Genomic DNA, 20,018 nt, shown 5'->3' on the forward strand with positions numbered 1-20,018 from the left:
TTCAGAGGGTATCAGGCTCTTATGCAAAATGCTTAGGAGGAAACTGATTGCTGGAGGCCTGAATTTAAGTGGTTTCCAGATTTATTGTTCTGCTTTTTAATCCGAAGACATTTGGCTGCTAGCTAATGAGCCAGATTATTAACTCATGGGCAGATTGTATGCAGCAATGCTAACCGGCCTAGGACGAAGTCACTTTCTTTATATATCTGAGGATCCCAAGTATTTTAAGAAAGTTAAGCTGAAGGTCTTGAAGCCACATTAAAGATATGGATCTTCTTTGGAAGAATCTTTAATATTCCCTACTACTCATCCTTGGCCTCAATTTGGGATTCTCCTGGGACCCCAGAATTTTGTCAAGATACACTTAGTAGGCCTTTGAGACCAGCATACTTAAATTACTGGAGAGATCTGAGGGACGGGACAGGGTTAGTAGGGGTTCTCTGACATAATATTGATCACAAAAATATGTTTTTTCTATACATAATATGGTAAATACAAAAATATCTAAAAAAATAATGTTTTACACTAATAGCAACACAATATTTATATAGTTAAGGAAGAGTAAATATTAAATATTTTAGCATATAACTTTAATATAATGTCTATTAAATATGTGTAACTAATATATTATATTAATATATCCTTAGTACATATATACATATCTAAACAAAAACACAGACGTATGAATGTGTATATATTTATATACACATATATAATATAAAGCTATTTTTAATACATGGTATATATTTTAGTTTACAGAATTTTCAAATTTTCAAAACTTTTTTAAATATACTAATATAAAACTTTTTTACTAATATAACAACTAAATATACATATATATATATATTTACACATTCACACATAAAAATTAAATACAAAATATAACAAATAAACTGCACAAGTATTTAAAATATTTCCAATATAATTATACATAAAATGTAAACAACTGATAAAAATTAATTTTACAATTCTTTTTAGAAAATTACATAAATTAGAGTTCACACTTCATTTGGCAGGTCCGCAAACCACAAATGAAGAAAACCATTAGTGTTCCACCACCTAGTGAGGGCAGGCTGGGGACCCCTGACCTCCAGTTCTAATATAACGCTGTGCAGCTAAGCCACCTATTGAGTGGAATCGTACGGAGTCAGAGAGACATTGGTTGTTTCAAGATCAACTGGTGGTGGGCACGTCCTTGCGGAAGATCCCCTTTCTTAAAAAACAGCATAGACCCCCCCCAATCTATATGCCTCTTATATAACCCAAACGACACTAGCAGCGAGGGACCAAACCAGCATTAATCATAATCTGAGTACCATCTCCTCCCCCCTTACCCCGCTCTTTGATAACCCAGAATTTTGCCCAGGGATGGGCGAGTCGTCTTTTGCCCACTGGCGCTCCTCGGAGTGCCGTGCCTTTGGGCATATATTTGACGTAGAGGGGGTGCTTTCCTTCCCACAAGTCAAATCTGACTACGGAATCCCTGAATCAGAAAGGTTGCACTATCTGCAACTTCGACACTGGGTACTACAGCCGCACTATAGGCCACATGCACAGAGACATCTCACACCCTATAAAAAATGGCTTATAATGAGGACATCAGACAAGAAACTAATCTCAGATCTCTATAAAATGCTACTCGCACGACACACACATGCATACAATGCAGGCCGCATATGATGGGAGACAGACCTAGGAAGGGAACTGAGCAGTAAAGAATGGGAGGGCGTATATATCATAGGGCAGGGCACACATCAAGCAATATGGGACTGACTGAAATGTTAACAAAGGTAGTTACCTATTGGTACTACACCCCAGAACACCTACACAAAGCAGACCCCAAACAAAGCGCAGAGTGCTGGTGAGGGTATGAAAAGCAAGGAACGCTGGTTCATCCCTTGTGGGAATGTGAATACGTACAACAATACTTGTCTCAGATATTGGATGAGGTTGACACATATCTAGATACTCAACTACAGAGATTCCCAGCCTATGTACTTTTGGGAGTACCAAACCCATTAACACATCCCCTCAAATCCAGACGAGGCTGCCAGATAGCGATTGCCTTGGGATCAGCTGTTCAAAATATCCTGATTCACTGGAGAACCTACCGAACCCTTACCCACACAGGTTGGCTCCAGTGCTTATGTCATGTACTGGGGATGGAGACGATAACCCTTACACTGGCAGGGAAGGGCCCAACCTTTGGGGATCTTTGGCAACCGTTACTGGCACTACTCACACTAGAGTTCCACGAACTTACGTGCCCTAGATACTTACACCTTCTACGCCTACCAGAAACTAGACCTCGGTTGCCCAAGACACGAGCCAACAAGACACGTCACAGGCACAGGTCCAGAGAAATGAGACTATAGAAGTTGCAGTGAACGGGGGTGGGATGGGGGGCTATATGGTTTTTCCTTTATTCTCTTTGGTTGGTTTTACCTATATGCTATTTGCAAGGGGCTAAGTGTAGCCCATGCCAAAGCATATATATATATATATATATATATATATATATATATATATATATATATATATATAAATAAATATACATTTAAATACTAAAACGCATAATAATATTAATAATATTATTAATAATAATAATAAACATTTAAACACTACTAATAAACTCTAAGAATAATAAATATACTATTTCCACTCCTGTATGTGCAACAGTAGGGAAAGTGTTGGACTCAGGAGGGGTAACATTTACTATTCCCACTCCAGTGTGTGTAACAGTAGGGAAAGTGTTGGACTCTGGAGGGGTAAAATGTACTATTCCCACTCCAGTGTGTGCAACAGTAGGGTAAGCGTTGAAATCATGAGGGGTTAAATTTACTATTCCCACTCCAGGGTGTGATACCCAAGCCCCACACTATTTAATATATATGTATCTGAGCTAGCACCCCTTATTCGGGACTTTGGCTTCAGTCTGACCACCTATGCCGATGACACTCAGATTGTGGTGGCAGCTTCCAAATCCCAACAGTCTCCGGCTCTGCAGTTCAGGAGTTGTATGAGCGCAATTAATAAGTGGATGACAGCACATTGCTTGAGACTCAACTCCAGTAAAACGGAAGTCCTAATTTTCGGCAGCATTCAGCCCCCTTGGAATGATCTGTGGTGGCCCGCAGATTTGGGCTCCCCGCCCAACCCGGTGGTTAAGGCAAAGAACCTGGGCATACTTATGGATACCAAACTCACTTTCCATCACCACACAAATGCGGTAGTTTCGGCATCACACTTTCTTATAAAAAAAATCAGGAAAATCTTTCCTTACATTCCTAATCATACCAAGGGAACAGTAGTCTCCTGCCTTATCTCATCTAGGCTTGACTACTGCAACGGTCTTCTCCTGAACGCCCAGAAGCAACATCTGCATAAACTTCAGATGATCCAGAATTCTGCAGCCCGCCTCATACTGGATATTTCTAAATATCACTCTGTCTCCAATGAAATCCGCTATCTTCACTGGCTTCCTATACCTCAGCGAATTGATTTCAAAGCCCTGTGCATTGTCTTTAAGGCTTTGCATGGTATCGGTCCGTCTTTCTTGCAGGATCATTTTTCTTGGTATTGTCCCACTAGACAGCTGCGATCCACTGGAGCTCGATTACTTGCTGTTCCTAGAATTTTCAAAGCCCACTGGGGTGGACGCAGCTTCTTTTATGGAGCGTCCAAATTGTGGAATACTCTTCCCTTTTACCTCAGAAACGCTAGTTCCCTGTTAACTTTCAGGAAACAATTGAAGACTTGGCTTTTCCAGCATTAGAGGCAAAGTAGTCTTGTATCTCTGTTATGTCTAGCGCCAAGACACCCCCGGGTATACGTGCGCTCTATAAATCCCTATAACATAACATAACACATACAGTAGGGAAATCGTTGGACTAAGGAGGGGTACAATTTAATATTCCCACTTCAGTATGTTCAACAGTGGGAAAACCGTTGGACTCAGTAGGTGTAACATTTACTATTCCCACTCTAGTCTGTGTAACAGTAGGGAACAGTAGAGAAAGAGTTGGGCTCAAGAGGGGAAAATGTACTATTCCCCCTCCAGTCTGTGCAACAGTTGGGAACGCGTTGAACTCAGGAGAGGTAAAATATACTACTATTCAGTAGGGAAAGCATTGAACTCAGGAGGGGTTAGATTTACTATTCCCACTCCAGTCTGTGCAACATTAGGGAAAGTGTTGGACTCAGGAGGGGTTAGGTTTACTATTCCCACTCCAGTAGGTGAAACAGTAGGGAAAACATTTAACTCAGGAGCAGTAAAATTGACTATTCCCACACCAGTTGGGGAACAGTAGGGAAAGCGTTAGACTCAGGATGGGTGAAATTTACTATTCCCACTTCATTCACCTCTACAGTACAAAGAGAGTACTTCCCTTCATACAAATAACATATTTTAAGAACGTTATTACATACCCAAAATTATAAAATTCTAAATATAGAAATTACATTTCTAAATTTTATCACACATTTAAAAAAAATTCAAACTAATATGATTATTATACTTCCCCCTATATTTTCACAAATATGACAACCAACAAATTGAATGGAATTAAACAAAGTATAACACAATTAACATATCAAATACATAATTAAAAAAATCTAATTTTAATAAATGAATAAATATGTTTTATTTTATGATTGCTTTCATACCTTACAACCCTATTCCACTACAAATTAAACAGCACACATCTAAAATATAACTTAACAAATATGATAATTTTACAATTAACAAAATTATCAATTAGATAATTAATAATAAAGCCATAATCAATTATCAATAAATTAATTCATAATTAACTTCCTACCCTTTAACCCTAAAAACACAATCCACACCTAAATATATATATATATATTTTTAAATAATTATACAATTTACATACTTAATTACCAATTAAACAATAAATAAAAAATAACTAATAAATAATTAATTATCATTATTTAACATCCCACCCTTTACCCCTACAAACCAACAACCCACATCTGAAATATAATTTAAAAAATAACTAATTACACAATCTGTATAATTATCAATTACATCATTAATAATATTTAAAATTAATTAATCATAAATTATAATTAATTTACTTATCAACCTGTACCCCTACAAATACTAGAACCCGCACCTAAAACATAACCTAAAAAATAAATTAATTACACAATTTACATAAATAATTATCAATTAAATAATTAATAATTACAAATGATTCATTAATAAAAAAAAGAAATATCTTTTTATTATTATTTGCTTTTACATACAATAAGGCCTCTTGTTATGGAAATACAATATCTCCAGCTATGCAATGCAGTAGGAGTTACACAATACCATTTTAATGACCTATGAAGTTACATTGTGTTAATTAGCAGTATCAGTACAGGAATATTTTCAGTGCCCAACTTTTTGAACATTTGAATTTACTTTTCTAGCACTGCTGTCTGCCATTTTCTGATGGTAAATTAAAAATAGCTGCATGAGTCACAACACATACACACACAAACTCAAGCACACACACATACATCCAGAGACACACTTCTACGTCACAATGAAGTGCCACTCCAGACATCTGGGAGTACATTTTCTTTAATAGAAACCACATTACAAAATTGAAAGGCATGTGTGCACTTACACAATTTGCAAAAATACTTTGGTCAAGCTAATAGCTCTGCCTTTTAAAGCTGGGACCAACTGCCATTACCAATGCTTGTGTACGATTGTTTTGTAACTTTTTTTTAAGATTTATAAAAACATACCTATGTTGCATGCTTTATGGAAGATGTTCCAACAAAATATTACCATCACAAAAAATATCAGATGTGGCAGTATTTTATACAAGTTTTTACGGTAAAACAATAGAAACCTAATGATATCAGCTACCTAAAGAGTATGGGAAGGATCTCAATCATATGTAACTCTGAGATTTCTAATCATTTGCTTTGCGGACGACCGGGGATGTACATAACCACCAGCCACAAGTCGGCCTGCTAGACTATATATTTGTTTCCTTTAACTACCAGAATTTTAAATTTGTAACAGCATATGTGTTAAACTTGTTGAACTAGGACCCACTCCAGAATTATAGCTGTATATGACATGGATGGCCTAGTGAGCTGAATTTTTTTATCTTTGATAAATGAGGTGATCTGAAGATCACAATTCTGAATACTTGCAAGACAGAGTTAGACTTCCATCTTTCTGAGGTTAGTAAATTGAGAACCATAAATTGAATAATAGCAACATCTGGTATTTACAGTGATAAAAAATTACAGAAATGTTGTACAAAGTGCTATATAGAAACAATTTGCTACTGCTACTATATTCGGGATCAGGAGGTAATTCATGAGGTCAGTTGGATCATCATATGGCTTAATAAAAGTGTGGTTATGCTAGTGATATATACTAGTAATAATTGGTTAGGGATAATGGCAAACAGAAAGCAGATGCCTATCATGGCTTGGGCCTATTTACGACTTTGGTGGTCCGAGAGTGGGCAGCCACACCACTGCTCTGTTGCCACATCGCCAAAGTGACCCCCGCCTGCCAGATTATGAGTCTCCTTGTGGTTTGGCAGGCAGTGCTTTAGCGGCCCCATGGTGGTGCAGTTCTAAGGTCCATCTATGAGCCTTAGAACTGAAGCGATGAGGGTGCACCAAAGCCCGTTCCTGTACGGTCTGGACTGTGCAGTTCATGCTGTGCAGGGACAGTGGTACATGCACACAGGGGGGCACAACATGCACCTGCCTTCATGCACCCCAATGTACAGGAGTACCAGGGGGCCCTGTAGGGCCCCCATTAGTTCCCTGAACACCACACTTTTCATGGTGGGTTCACCGCCATGAAAATTGTGGAGGTCTGGAAAGTTGCAATATGCTTTGTGGTGCCACAGTAGCACTGCCAGCATATTGCTGCCAGAGACCGCAGCGACACTGCCGAGGGATCACGGATGGCAGCAGTCCCATGGTGGTCTGACCGCCAAAATTGAAATACGACGGTGCCACCGCTGCGCCACCATGAGTTTGGTGGTCCACGGACCATCACAGTCATAATTATGCCCTGAGACAGTATAGTAGGGACAGAGATATACACATCATAATTAGACAAGAGTTAAGTTAAGATCCTGAGCACTATGCTGACTCAGATAGAAGGCTTGAAACAGTGGCTCAAAATGCTGGCATTTTGAGGTTGTACTTAAAGACTCTTCTGTTTATGGCTTTTACAGCCCTTTCACTTGGTACTGGTTTGCCATAGAACCTATCCACTTTTCAACTGAACAAGAATGCAATAGAATCACATAGTTCCTGAGAGGAAAAGATGGTGGATTGAAAGACACCTGAGGTACAGTGCTTATTCATAATTAAAAGGACTTTCTCTGTGCACCAGTATTTCTTGGATCGCTATATGTTAGCTTCGGCTTGTGTTTTTCATAAGCTCTTCCCTGACAGATACTTATTTTTTTGCACTGGGTTCATAGGGTGACCTCCAAATTCGCCTTGATCTCCTATTGTTGGATTTTTCAGTGCAGTTGTCCACAGCTACCTAAATCCAAGTGATAACAATCTAGCAGGGTTTCTAGGGATAGCTGCTCAAATTCGGCATAGGACATGCTTAATAGGTGTAAAATCAAACATATTTCAGCAATATTTAGACATAAATATTAAGAAAGTAGATGGTTCCTTGGTGGAGGTTTAGTCAGAGTGAAAAGTGTGAGAATGCTGTAGAATCATGATAAGTACTGGTCACCATTGGATAAGAATAGATGGATAAATAGCAACTTGTCCTAAGCACTGAAAATTAGATCCAACATGTGGCGTTTGTCATAAGTAGGGCCTCATTCCTTTTGGCAGAGCCCCATGTCTAAAGCTATTTTTCTACAACTCAACTGCGGATAAATGGTAGGAGTAGTCATGAATATTTGGAAAAATTACTCTATTAGCTGCTGGGGGAAATAGGTATCTGAAGGAGTAAGGACTTTACTTTAAATTATTACACATTAATAGCCCATCTGCTTTGTCAATATCCTCAGGAGAGAAAATTGGCAACTTTATATATACTCTTTAGTATAAAGATTATTCTGGTTTCCCACACTTCTGTGCCACATGGCTTTAGATGATATTGTAATGCCCTCCTGAAACTAGGTTGGATAGTATCAGGACACAAACATCAGTAGTCCATCATGATTAGATGGCTTGACTATGTTTGCTCAATATATTCAAATATTGACAGTCAATATTTGAGGAATACAATATATGTGAGGGCAGATCAATGTTGATTAGTACATGGTTGTTTCAGCTTGAATGTTTATATAGCTTTTCATTGGTAACTTGGGAGCAGGGCTTAAAGTTATGTAGCATAGGTATTTAGTGGTATAGTCATGTCTTAAGTCTACATGCCAAAGAATGATACCCTATAATCTTTCTCGAATGCCTCCTGCAATGACGTGCAACTGTGGCCATATACTGTAAAGCTGTATTGTCTTTATACCTGATTGTCTTGTGGTGTTGGTAACCCAACTGGCTGGAGGCTTGCACTCTCACAAATAGGGGGAGATAGCTTGTCATGAGTGTTTTTGTTTTTTAAACATGTTTTATTCGTTTTATCATATACCGTACAGGGTATTCGCACATCATGTGTCATTAGTTCTTTTTATCACATAACAATTATATACAGTATTTCTCAGTCACACCTGTTTATTCCCAATTAAATATCTTACCCCATATCGAACCTCTAACAGAAACTCGACTCTAACTATGCCATTCACCTATATATGTTCATGATCTTAGCTGTATATCCACTTATTGTATCTATGGACAAGTCATTAGACTCTTTGTTCATGCATCTATTTTCTCTCTTCCATAGTTACGTGACTATCTGCTGTTTTATACATTTGTAGGGGTAACCCTCTATAGGTGGCTCACCTTGCCCATATTGTAATGTGCTTCTGCGGGCACCCTCGGGCTATAAACACAGAGAGTTCCAGTTCCATTATGAAATCCATGCCTGACTTCCAAAGTGCTATCCAGGGCGGGGAGCCTCTGCTTTCTGTAGTCTGGCAATGTCTTGTTTTGCTAACGTGAGACCTAGGAACATCAAGTGTCTTTTGTACCTGTTCCCCCCTATGGTGTACATGCAGTGCAATAGTGTTAATTTGGGTGATCTTGGTATGTCCCAGGCCAACACTTCTGCCAGGCAATTTACCACTTCCGCCATGAACGCTTTAGAGCTGGGCAAGACCATATTGTGTGTATGAATGTTTCATCTTCCACTCAACATCAAAGACACTGTGGAGATGCAATCAGTTGCGCCGTCTATAATCTATGCCTGGTATAATACACCCTATGTAGGTATTTGAATTGGATGAGGCTAAGTTGGGTCAAGACCGCTGCTTTCCACGGTGATTGGAGTGCCTCGGCCCAATCATCATCATCGATCAGACCGATGTCATTATTCCATGTGGCTCTTAAAGCTTTCGTGGGGCTATCAGTAACAAGTGACTGATAAACTTTTGAAAACTTATGATCCCAAGGTCCCCCATCAAAGGTTTGCCATCCAGGGGACTGAATTCCAGTAGCGTAGTCAGGTTTTTAATATATGGGTAGAGGGCATGTCTCAGTTGTAGAAATTTGTAGAATTGCATATTGGACATAGAGAATTCTTTATGAAGCTCCTCAAAGGACTTGAGTACTGTGCCCCTCAAAACGTCCCCCAGGGTGGATATTGCAATTCGGTCCCAGCTTCTGAATCCCTGCTGATAAGCGATTTGCAGGAGTAAGCGATTCTGCCAAATCGGCGTAGCTTGTGTTAAACGACCCCACCAGCCCATTCTATGAAGAGTCTGTCACCAGTCTTGTTGCTGGGGGAAGGTCTTTAGGGTCAGTCCTACTATATAAGAGTATGTGTCCCGAGGGCTCTCCCATTATCCACTGTTCAAGCCTATATCACGGATCCTCTTTCGACCCAAACCACCACTCATTCAGTATCTGCAAGTGCGCCGCAGCATTATATGATTGTATATCGTCCGCTGTGATGATGCCGCAGTATGTGGACTGCATGCACATATATAGGGACACTCTGGCCACCCCTCCCCCATAGGAAGTGTCCCAGCATTGCCTTAACCTGCAAAACCAGGCCAAGGGGATTTGATAATGGTAAGATTGCAGCTGATACAGCAATTTGGGCAGAGAGACCATCTTAAAGATGTCTGATCTACCATCTAACGACTGAGGGAGCATCGACCAGGTTCTAATCTCCGATTTAACCTTATCGGTTGTTGCCTCGATATTGCGTTCCTGGGAAATGGTTAGATTATCTGATACATAAACACCGAGGTACATGAACCTGTGCACGACGGTTGTAAGTTGATCCGCCCACCTCCCTTGTCCCATTGAGCCCCGTAGTGGCCACAGCAATGATTTAGATGTATTCATATAAAGGCCGGATGTTTCTCAGAAAACGCTCATTATCTGCAATATTCTGGGGCCAGTTCAGTGAGGGTCGGTCAAGAAGAATAGGTTATCATCCGCATATAATGCTATATGGTCGGAGATTTCAGGGGTCTACTCAAAGCCACAATTTAGCGCGTCTTTTCTCACCCAAGCCGCAAGGGGTTCCATGGCCAGCTCAAATAGCAAGGAGAGAGGGGGCATCCCTGTCGAGTTCCCCGTTGACTCTGAAATTGTGCTGATGTAGCCACGGCCACTCTTATTGAAGCTGTGAGGGCCGTGTACAACAATCTGATTAGTGCTATGTATCTAGGCCCCATATCTAAGTGTCGTAATAACATGAACATGTAGGTCCAGCTGACCGAGTCAAATGCCTTGTCCATATCCACTAACAGTAGGGCTGATGGTCTAGCTAGTCTGCCCACTGTGGCTATCGCATTGTAGGCTCTACGAAAATTATGTCTAGTAGTGCGTTTTGGCATGAAGCCGGCTTGATCTGGATGGATCAAAGCCGGGAGGTGTGGAATCAGCCTATCCGCCAATATCTTAGCAAGTATCTTACCTTCAGTAGTCAATAGAGAGACAGGCCGATACGATGCACATGATTCAGGTGGGCGGCCTGGTTTCAGGAAGACCACTATCTCTGCATGTCGATAGTCTGGAGAAAAACATTTAGCAGCAAGAGCCTCATTTAGGGTTGCAATATATTGCGGCCCAGTACCAATATGTGCATTTTGAAAAATTCACTAGGGAATCAATTAGGTCCAGGTGATTTACCGGACGCTATCCCCGTAACTGCGGCGGAGATTTCTTCTAGTGTGATGGGGCTATGTAAGGATTCACGATCTGTGGCTGTCAGTGTCCGGGCGGTATGTCCCGAAACAAAATCCTCAATTTGGGAATCCAAAATGACTTCCTATTTGGTATATAGGGCTTGGTAAAATTCCGCAAAGGCTCCTGCGACCCGAGTAGGCTCGGTAACCGTCTCGCCAGTGCTTAATGTGATTATGGGCGTTTGTGTCAGTTTTGGGTAATGTTGGCTTAATCTGGGGAGCATTTTCCCTGACTTATCCCGCCATTGATCTTTGTGTAGCCTGCCGTATGCGCTTCACCTTGTCTATATGAAGGCTTTCATACCATCTCTGCATATGGAATTCTCACGGACGTAGTCTTCTACACGACTTATCCTCTCCCAGGCACCCTCCAGTCACAGGACCTCCCACCCTTCGTTCCAAGTGGCACCTGATTTTCATTGCTTTCGGCGGACCTGGACGATTGCATCCCAATGGTTTTTGCAGACACTTAACCAACCTTTTTGTGGCCCTGAAGAGTCACAGGATACTTCCCGCATGTGACGATACACGTGTCGGCTGGTCGTTTCTTTGTTTGTCGCATCATTCGAATAACATTCTAATCATTTCACTCGTGTCGACCGCTGATTCGCAATTACGAGACATTTCTACCAAAAATAATTTTGTTATCCTCATTATGTGTGCCCAGGACTTTTTCTCTCAATTACTGGGGTGGGTTCCACGACCCACACATCCACGGGGGTTACAGGGTAGTTCCCCCGACCTGGCAGCACCGTACTCACTCTCCTCAACTCACACATTACGCATATCAGCCAGAGTGCTAAGCTTCCTGTCTTACTAAAAACCCTACAACAATATATTATACCGTCTCTGCAGTATTCCCAATTGGTGTGAGTTCCACCCCCATCCCACACCTCAACACCACTTCAGCTTAAATAATTAGGGCTTCAAGTTGCATTACTTCTTGTCTTTTCAGACGTTTAGCCTCTGCACAGTGGCTAATATCAAAGTCTTGGATGGTTGGTCTCATAGCCTAATATGCACACACAAAAAGAAGCTACCCTAAATAAATATCTGATTTCACAAAAACTGACAAGCAATAGGCACTCATTAGTGGGGTGCTGGGCATCTAAAAAAATGTTAAGGACCGTCCTCACACACAACCATGTATCATGCTCCATCATTGGCAGTCCTCGCTCTCTAGAAACTGCGTTTGGTAGAGAGCTGGCCTACAACTAGAGACAGAGAGGCACTTCTAAAAGTGGGGGCCCGTGATAAAGTTTAATAACCAATGGAAACACCAAAATACATTTATTTATGAGGTGTTTACTTGATATTAAAAATCAATGTGGGGATTTGGGGAACTAGTACCCTATCACCACCAGTGTCATCAACATGTTTCTGCCAAATTGGTCCAAAGGGTCTGTGGCATTCATCAGGACGGAGAAACTAGGGCTCCTATCTAACCACGTGTAGTTTATATATTACCACTACTTAGGGTGACCTCTGTCATCCTCTACTTAAAGTCAGGGTTTCTTGAAACCTGTAAGACAAATGTAAGATCGTATTAAAGGGGGGATGCTCAGACATATTTTGAATCAAACAACATAACATGCATAAATCAAAATTACGCATGTAGATGTGGAACACGTGTCATTGCAAGCCTGGCGCACATAAATAATTAAGTCTATAGGTTTTGTGAGACTAGCTCACATTCTTATCCTAAGGAAGGGTCCTAATTGCCCCATGGGAAGAGGGTCAGAGGGACCCCTGTAGTCACACTCAAAAGATAAAATAATGGAAGGTAAATAATCAATAATGCAATATGCACAGAGTCTCTTAATTACGAAGCTCCAGGTCACTCATTCATACAACCATCCACGCTCTTACTGCCTCAAGGTGCGTCCCTCGCCGTTCTCCTAGAGGCGCCCCCTCCTCTCCCCCAATGGTGGTAGAGTGAGTGAAGAGCTGCTGGATTAATATGTCTTTTGTGAATACCTAAATTGGCTCATTAGCAGCACCTGCCGAAATAAGTGGTGTAATTTGTGCTCTAAGGTCCGGTGTCCGAGAACGCTGACTGGACTGTGCGTCACATAATGGACGGCATGCCGATTACCCAATTGGCTGGAGGACTGGCGGGAGAGTGTGATGCAGCCGCCAGGTGTAAATGATTTAGGGAATCTAGTATCCGGTGTCTCAATAGTTTGTGTCTGGGCGCCGCGTCACATCGCTGCGTTGTCGGGCGGCTGTGTATCCGATTCATGTGTTACTGGCTTGCTCGAGTAGTGAGATAAAGCTGGGGGCGTGGTCTCAGACATGCATCCGTGCAGTTACGTGGCTGTCAGTTCTACAGATGGCTTGTAATGGCTGAGACCTTAGCTGCCCCAAAGTTACGCTTTAAGAGAATCATAAATAAACTGATCTGTGCATCATGAAGAAAGGAAGGGAGTTGCATAAAATAATTTTTTAGGCATACTTGGAGATGGAGGCATTAGCTGCTAGATGCTTATGGCTTATAGCTATTACAAGTACAAATAATACTAAGATTAATTGTAATCTGCACAACATTGGTAACAGTGGTACAAGTAAATTAATCATATCTATTTATGGTGCTATCTTGTGGAAGATCGCCCATTAAGGTTTCTTAACACATGAAATGAGGACCTTTTGGTGGGAGTGAAGGGTTGTAAGGGGGAGGTACCGTGATGTGTGAAAAAAGGCCCAGGTTTTTTTATTGAGCCATAATTATAACAGGAGGCCTATTTTGTAGAGACATCTCTGTTTCTGGCATTGTGTTTCATGGGTATACATTACAACTGCTCTGCGTCTAGGTGGTTTCATTGTCCGATCTGCAGCCATGGGATGTCATTGTTTAGACCAGATCCCCATGTTCTAAGGCGGTACACCCAGCGTTGTTCTTGGGTGTAGAGTCTCTTTTGTATTTTAGAGCAGATTGAGTAAATTTTTTCAAGGACCACCCATTTCAAATCCCCATCCTGATGGCTTTTCTCTACATAGTGGTGTGTCAATTTGGTATTGTTTCTTTTGCACCTCCTCAGAGGTGTACGATCTTTGTAGCTGACTCGCAGGCGGGCCAGAAAAAGCAGCATATATGGAATTTTAAGCTCCCTCAGGTATGCCTTGGCGTCTGTAAAGGATTGTCTCTGTTGCTGTACCAGCCTGGTGTAGTCGGGGAACATCATTATTGATTGTGATGTGACGGTGAGAGTTCCTTGTGCCCAGGCTTACTTCAAGATTGCGTCTCTGTCGTGGTAGTTTAGGATACGCGCAATCACAGGTCAAAGACGGGCACCCGGCTGGGGCTTAATGGAGAGGGCTTGGTGGGCCCATTCCAGTACAAAACAAGACAACAGAGTTCCATCCAGAATCCAGGATTTGAGCCACTGGTCTAGGAATGCACACATATTGTTGCCCTCTCACCCCTCCGGAAATCCCACAAATCATAGTTGTTACGGCACGCCCAACCCTCAGCATCCTACACACGCATGGCCAGTCCTTGTGTGAGCGTCTCTAGGGTGTTGACCCTCCCTTCAAGAGTATTAATCTCATCTTCCGCCTCCGAGACTCTGGTCTCGACCTGGGTCACCCATTCCACTGCGTTGTGCAGGTCCTGACGTAGTAACATAACATTGGCACCGACAGCCCCTATTTTGGCATCAAGCATGTCTCTCTACTGGGCAATTAACATTAAAATTGCAGCGGTGTCCAGTGTAATAGTGGGCGTATCTGCGACAGTAGAGGCACTAGTGCCACCCCCGGCATATTATCTAGGGTGCTCTGTATCGTGGCTGGCCTCTGTGATTGTCCTTTGACATGGTGACCGTAGGTCAGAGGTATCGGGATGTCGATTATACAGTTGGGGGAGTGGGAAGTGTATCTCTGTTGTACTCCGTATGGAGACGGATCGTGTAGTCGCGTGCCGGGACTTAGGTGCCCCGACCACAAGCCGCACCGGGACCTAGCCCGGCCGCCTCCGCAGCCGAGACGCCCTCCTCCTCTAATGGGCACCCCTGGTGTTCTCTTCCTGTGTACCAAGGGGCTTATCCCGGTGGCCCGATTTTCCCTAATGTTATTCTTGGGAGTGCACCCCTATTTCTCGGTAGCCAGGATCATAGTTTGGCCCTTATGCTTTTTCCCCTTATGTCTACTCAGTGCTGCGTCAGTATTTCGGAGATAGCTGTAGTCCAACAGACCCTCTGCAGCATTTCACTCTCCACCGCACCTTTTCGGAGGGGCTGTACCACCCAGTGCATACCAGATGGCTCCCAGTCTATCTTGGATGCGGGTGGCACGTCTATGGATCACATTAGGGAGTGGTTGGATATAGAAGGAAGGGCGGGTGCACCACAGCCGCTGTCCAGTGCGACCCGCAGAGGGCCCAGCCCCCACCACACCTACGTGTTAGCAGCCCCAGTGGACCTACCTGAGCATCTCAAGTTCTCATTCCCCGTGCTCCACACGCAGTATTTGTCCTCCGTGGGGGATTTCTTATCTAGCACGAGCCCCGGGTCGATGCCAGGGAAACCCCCAATTCACTCACCAACTCCTCCAGTACAGCCTGAGTTGGGATACGGCCGTCCAAGTAGGGCTCAGGCCCCACGGAGCTCCGCTGAGCGTGTGGCCTGTCCCCGTAGCGTTGCCTCAATCGTAGAGATCTCCCCCATTCACTAGGCAGTCACGGAAGCATCAGGCAACACGTCACTTGTCGGGTGCAAGTGGTAGTCCCAGGGTCTTCGGTTCTCAGGGCGCCCGGCTGTGGCTCTCTGTGGCGGATCCGAATTCACGGGAGGGCGTGGTGCGGCGCGCCTCACAGGCCACACTGCCCCAGGCACCCGATCCAATGCCCTCTGCTCCATCCGTAATGCGGAGGCACCCAAGGGGTCATCGGCAACCTCGCAGGCGGAATGAAAATTGGCCACTTACCGGCAGGATTATGAAGGATTTGTTAAGGGGCTTCAGGTGCTAGGCTAAGGCACGTCTGCCGTGTTGGACTGCTAGGCCACAGCCCCCGTCATGAGTGGTTTTAACGTTCCGCTACTGCACCTGTTACCTGTTGCCTGTGTCCACAGTCTAAATGTGCCCTTTGTTGGAAAAAGAGTCAATTTATGGTAACCGTGTGATGATTCAGAACTCAATGGAGAGTGGTTTCTTGAGATTTCCTAGGGACTGTTCAGGGATCTCGGCTTAAACATGCACTACATTTCACCATTATTTATTCATAACTTATTACAATTATAACTTAAAGATCATATTTAGAGAAATTTACATTTTCTAGCTTCCCTCCTACAAATGCTAAAATAACATGCAGTAATGTATTAGAATGTCATTAAGTTTGCAAGGCAGTCATCCAAACCTCACTTCACAGAACAATTCACTAAGAATGTATTTTGGAAATTAAATGAAATTATTATTTATTTTTGGTTAAAAACATTAACAACTGCCATGGCTGCATTATTGGTTATTACGATTCAAATCCAGGTAGGTCCTACACAAAATTGACTTGCCTCGAATTGCTGATATTTTCCAAGTGAAAGAACTCAGTTAGAATAAGGGGAGAGGCAAGGAGAAGGGTCCAACGGGAGAGAGTGACTAAGGGCATCATTGTTATGTTGGTGGAGAGGGAAGTCAGTTGCTATGGCGACAGTGTTCCCTCCTGGCCAACTTAGTGGTCCACCCACCTGATTTATATTTATGGGTGGACCATATTTAGAGACGGACACACACATGTGGAGGTTTCCATATCCCCCCGTGATGTTTATTTCTTTTTGACTGAGCATGCTATTATCCACGATAAACCCCTGACGAAGGCTATATTTCTAAGCCGAAATGCATTGGGATATGTGAGACACGTAGAATTTGTTAATCACTGCATCTTCGCTACAAAAAAAACGTCGTGATGAAATAAACGAACGTTCAAATCAATTGACAACAGTGTAACTTTATTGAAAATCACAATCAGTCGTTTATTGGTCTAAACAATGCAAATGATTCATTTATTCAACCAGTGCCCGGGGGACACACCCTAAACCTAGGGTTTGCTACACTAGGATGGAGCATATTTAGGCCACAGCCATGACTACTCTGTCACAACCGTCGCCAAACTTCTCAAGAGGCCTGACATAGTAGGAGCCATCAGAGGATTGTCAATATGTCCATCTGCTCAATTAAGATTGGCGGGCATATGTACTTTTTTACTGTCCATCACCACCAGGCAAACCCTACCTGTAAAGGACAGTAAAAACACTAAATGCCCCCTCACCATAGGATGACACTCCCATGGCGAGGGGGGGCATTATTTATTTTATTTTCAAAAAGAAAATCTAATTTCGGGATTTTTCTTTTTGAAAATAAAAAAGAAAGCAGTTTAGGACAAGGCTCCATAATTTTGGCAGCGTTCTGCACCAAACTGCAATAAGCAGTGATGGCAACCGCCATGATGGCGGTTCCTGCCAATGCTTTGGAAAAGTCTGCCTACTTGGCTGTCATTTCTAATCTGGCGGGCGGCATCTCTGTCAGGGCAATGGAGTAATTTACTCCATTGCCCTGGAGGAGAAACAGGCCGTCCACCAGAATATAAATCTGGCCCTAAGTCCTGGCAGCTGCAGATCGTGCAATTCGACTTTGCAGTAAATATTGCAGTTCATTCCACCCCTATAGTTTTCAACTGTGAACTTCCTTGGAATGCAGGGCCTCAGGACTTCGTTCTTCTGCCATTCCATGGAAAGCTCAACATACAAACTAGGAGATACGCATGAAGAAGACCATTATGTGGTATGGAACTTTGCAAACCTCGGTTATATGAATTATTTCATACATACTTAAACACATACAGCAAATCAACTAAGGAAGACTGTGTTAATGTATCTGTGCTAACTGCAAATGCATGCCTGTCTCCCTTTTCATTTCTCTTAATAGGTCTAGCCTAGTTGTTTCCCCCCCTTATGTTATTAAAAGATTATATATAATCAATAACCCTCTTTGTCCATTGGTCTGTTCAAGTGTCATTCGCATTTTGCTTCTGTCAGCGACAGCTTGCAGCATGGGCTAATGGGTCAGTGGGATAAATGGGTCAACGGGGTAGCCTGCTTCAGCCATTGGCTTTATTTCAGTATATGATGGTATTTTGTCAGATCTCATGTGCTTGTCCACCTAATAAATAGTAAATGTCAGTGCCACAGCATGTAAGCCAAGTACTTGGGTAGTTAATTTTTTCATTATTTTTCTTTAAAAGCACATTCCCAATACCTTTAGGTGGCAGCGTGTTTTCTTTGTTTTACTTTTAGTATTCACACAAATGCTTGCAGAACCATCTTGCAAAAAATTGCATGTGTACCAAGGTCAAGCCCATTTCCTTTGTCAATGCATTTGTCCTTGTGTACCACCTGAAATGATAGCGCAGTCGTCAGCATGTAATCTATAGTGGGCCAGATCTAAAATTCCACAACCTCAGTATGCTCACTATGGTCCTTATGTGCAAAGGATTTGTCCAGGCCCTCTCGTGGGGCAATGTGATACAAAGTATTGCATCGATTACTTCCTAATACAAAAGCCTGCATGCCCAGGGCAAAGCTGCACAGTGCCACATGAGCACTTGTGCAACACTTAATAAATAACTCCCTATCTTCTAAAATCCTGGCTGCCCCAAAGCCATACTTGATAATGCTTCACAATGTTGAAGACAAATATTTACTTGTTCTGCTGAGGGTGTCATTCCCATGATCATAGCCATATTTTCCTCCTTCATCCATGTCTGCCCTCTCATGTGTCTCGCAGTATCTTTCATTCTCATTGCTCTTCTCTCGACTGGATGTTGATTTTCTTCGACGTCTCTTCCTCCTGTAACTTTGTGGGGCTGGCACTCCAATATAAATCGAATGATATTCTGCAAAACAAAGTCATAAGTTATGTGTTTTTAGGCTCATACCTTGAAAATTGCATAAACATGGGGACACTTTTGAAAAACAACTTTAGATTACAATCCCTATCAGAAACAAGTGAAAACCACGGTAACAATGAATGAAATCCCTAGCAAACACAGAGTTACAACTCGGTAAATACAAAAAAGACTCAGTCAGCAATTAACTTTTATTGCTGAAGTGTACTCTTTAGACCAGCATTAATGGCTCGTTTTAGAAGATCTGTCCCTCCTCATTTATCTTCCACATTATTTTCTCGTGTCTAGCAGAGTGCTCAATATGTTATCTCTTTATAAGTCTTCCTGGGAGGGAGGTTTGTTGGCTGTTCATAAGCTATGTTTTGATTCAATGTTCTTGGGGTCATATTACCCTTCTACTCTAACCACCCACCTCTGGGGGTTGCCTCATTCCTTTGTTTCTATTTACTTCCTCGCTTTGTTTCTTCTTTCTTTATCATTGGTGTTTTGGTATCAGTGGTATTTGAGCTCTGAATGACTGCATCGGTGCACCACCCCTTTTCCAACCCTTCCCTGCTTGTTGGCTTTGTGTGTGTGAGACACCTGAGTGAGTTATAGCATGATTGCATGGCAGGGGGCATGGGCGGCACACCACCTGGTGCTGCGGCTGGAGCTCTTCTTCTACCCGGCACGTTATTGTTTTTGGTTGACTGTAGAGTGACTGGGTGATACACAGCACATTCGTGATACCATATATTGGTGAGTGTGCTGTAGCTGGTGTATGCTATCCGATCCCACATTCATCAAACCCTATGCAGCTCAGAGCTGTAAATTGTGTTTGCGCTTGGTGTCTGATTTTAAAC

At 42.5% G+C, this 20,018-nt stretch overlaps 1 protein-coding gene across 3 annotated transcripts in view; it reads right to left on the bottom strand.

Annotated features, from left to right (window-relative positions):
• Positions 1–20,018, bottom strand: part of SLC4A5 (solute carrier family 4 member 5) — a 753,917-nt gene that overhangs the window by 553,594 nt on the left and 180,305 nt on the right. For all 3 annotated transcript variants that reach the window (XM_085633456.1, XM_085633454.1, XM_085633455.1), the window contains exon 3: positions 18,973–19,164. In XM_085633456.1, the coding sequence (XP_085489582.1) occupies positions 18,973–19,164 (192 nt within the window). The remainder of the gene's footprint in view (positions 1–18,972; positions 19,165–20,018) is intronic.

The sequence above is a fragment of the Triturus cristatus genome, chromosome 11 (genome assembly GCF_964204655.1).
Source record: "Triturus cristatus chromosome 11, aTriCri1.1, whole genome shotgun sequence".
Taxonomy (NCBI): domain Eukaryota; kingdom Metazoa; phylum Chordata; class Amphibia; order Caudata; family Salamandridae; genus Triturus; species Triturus cristatus.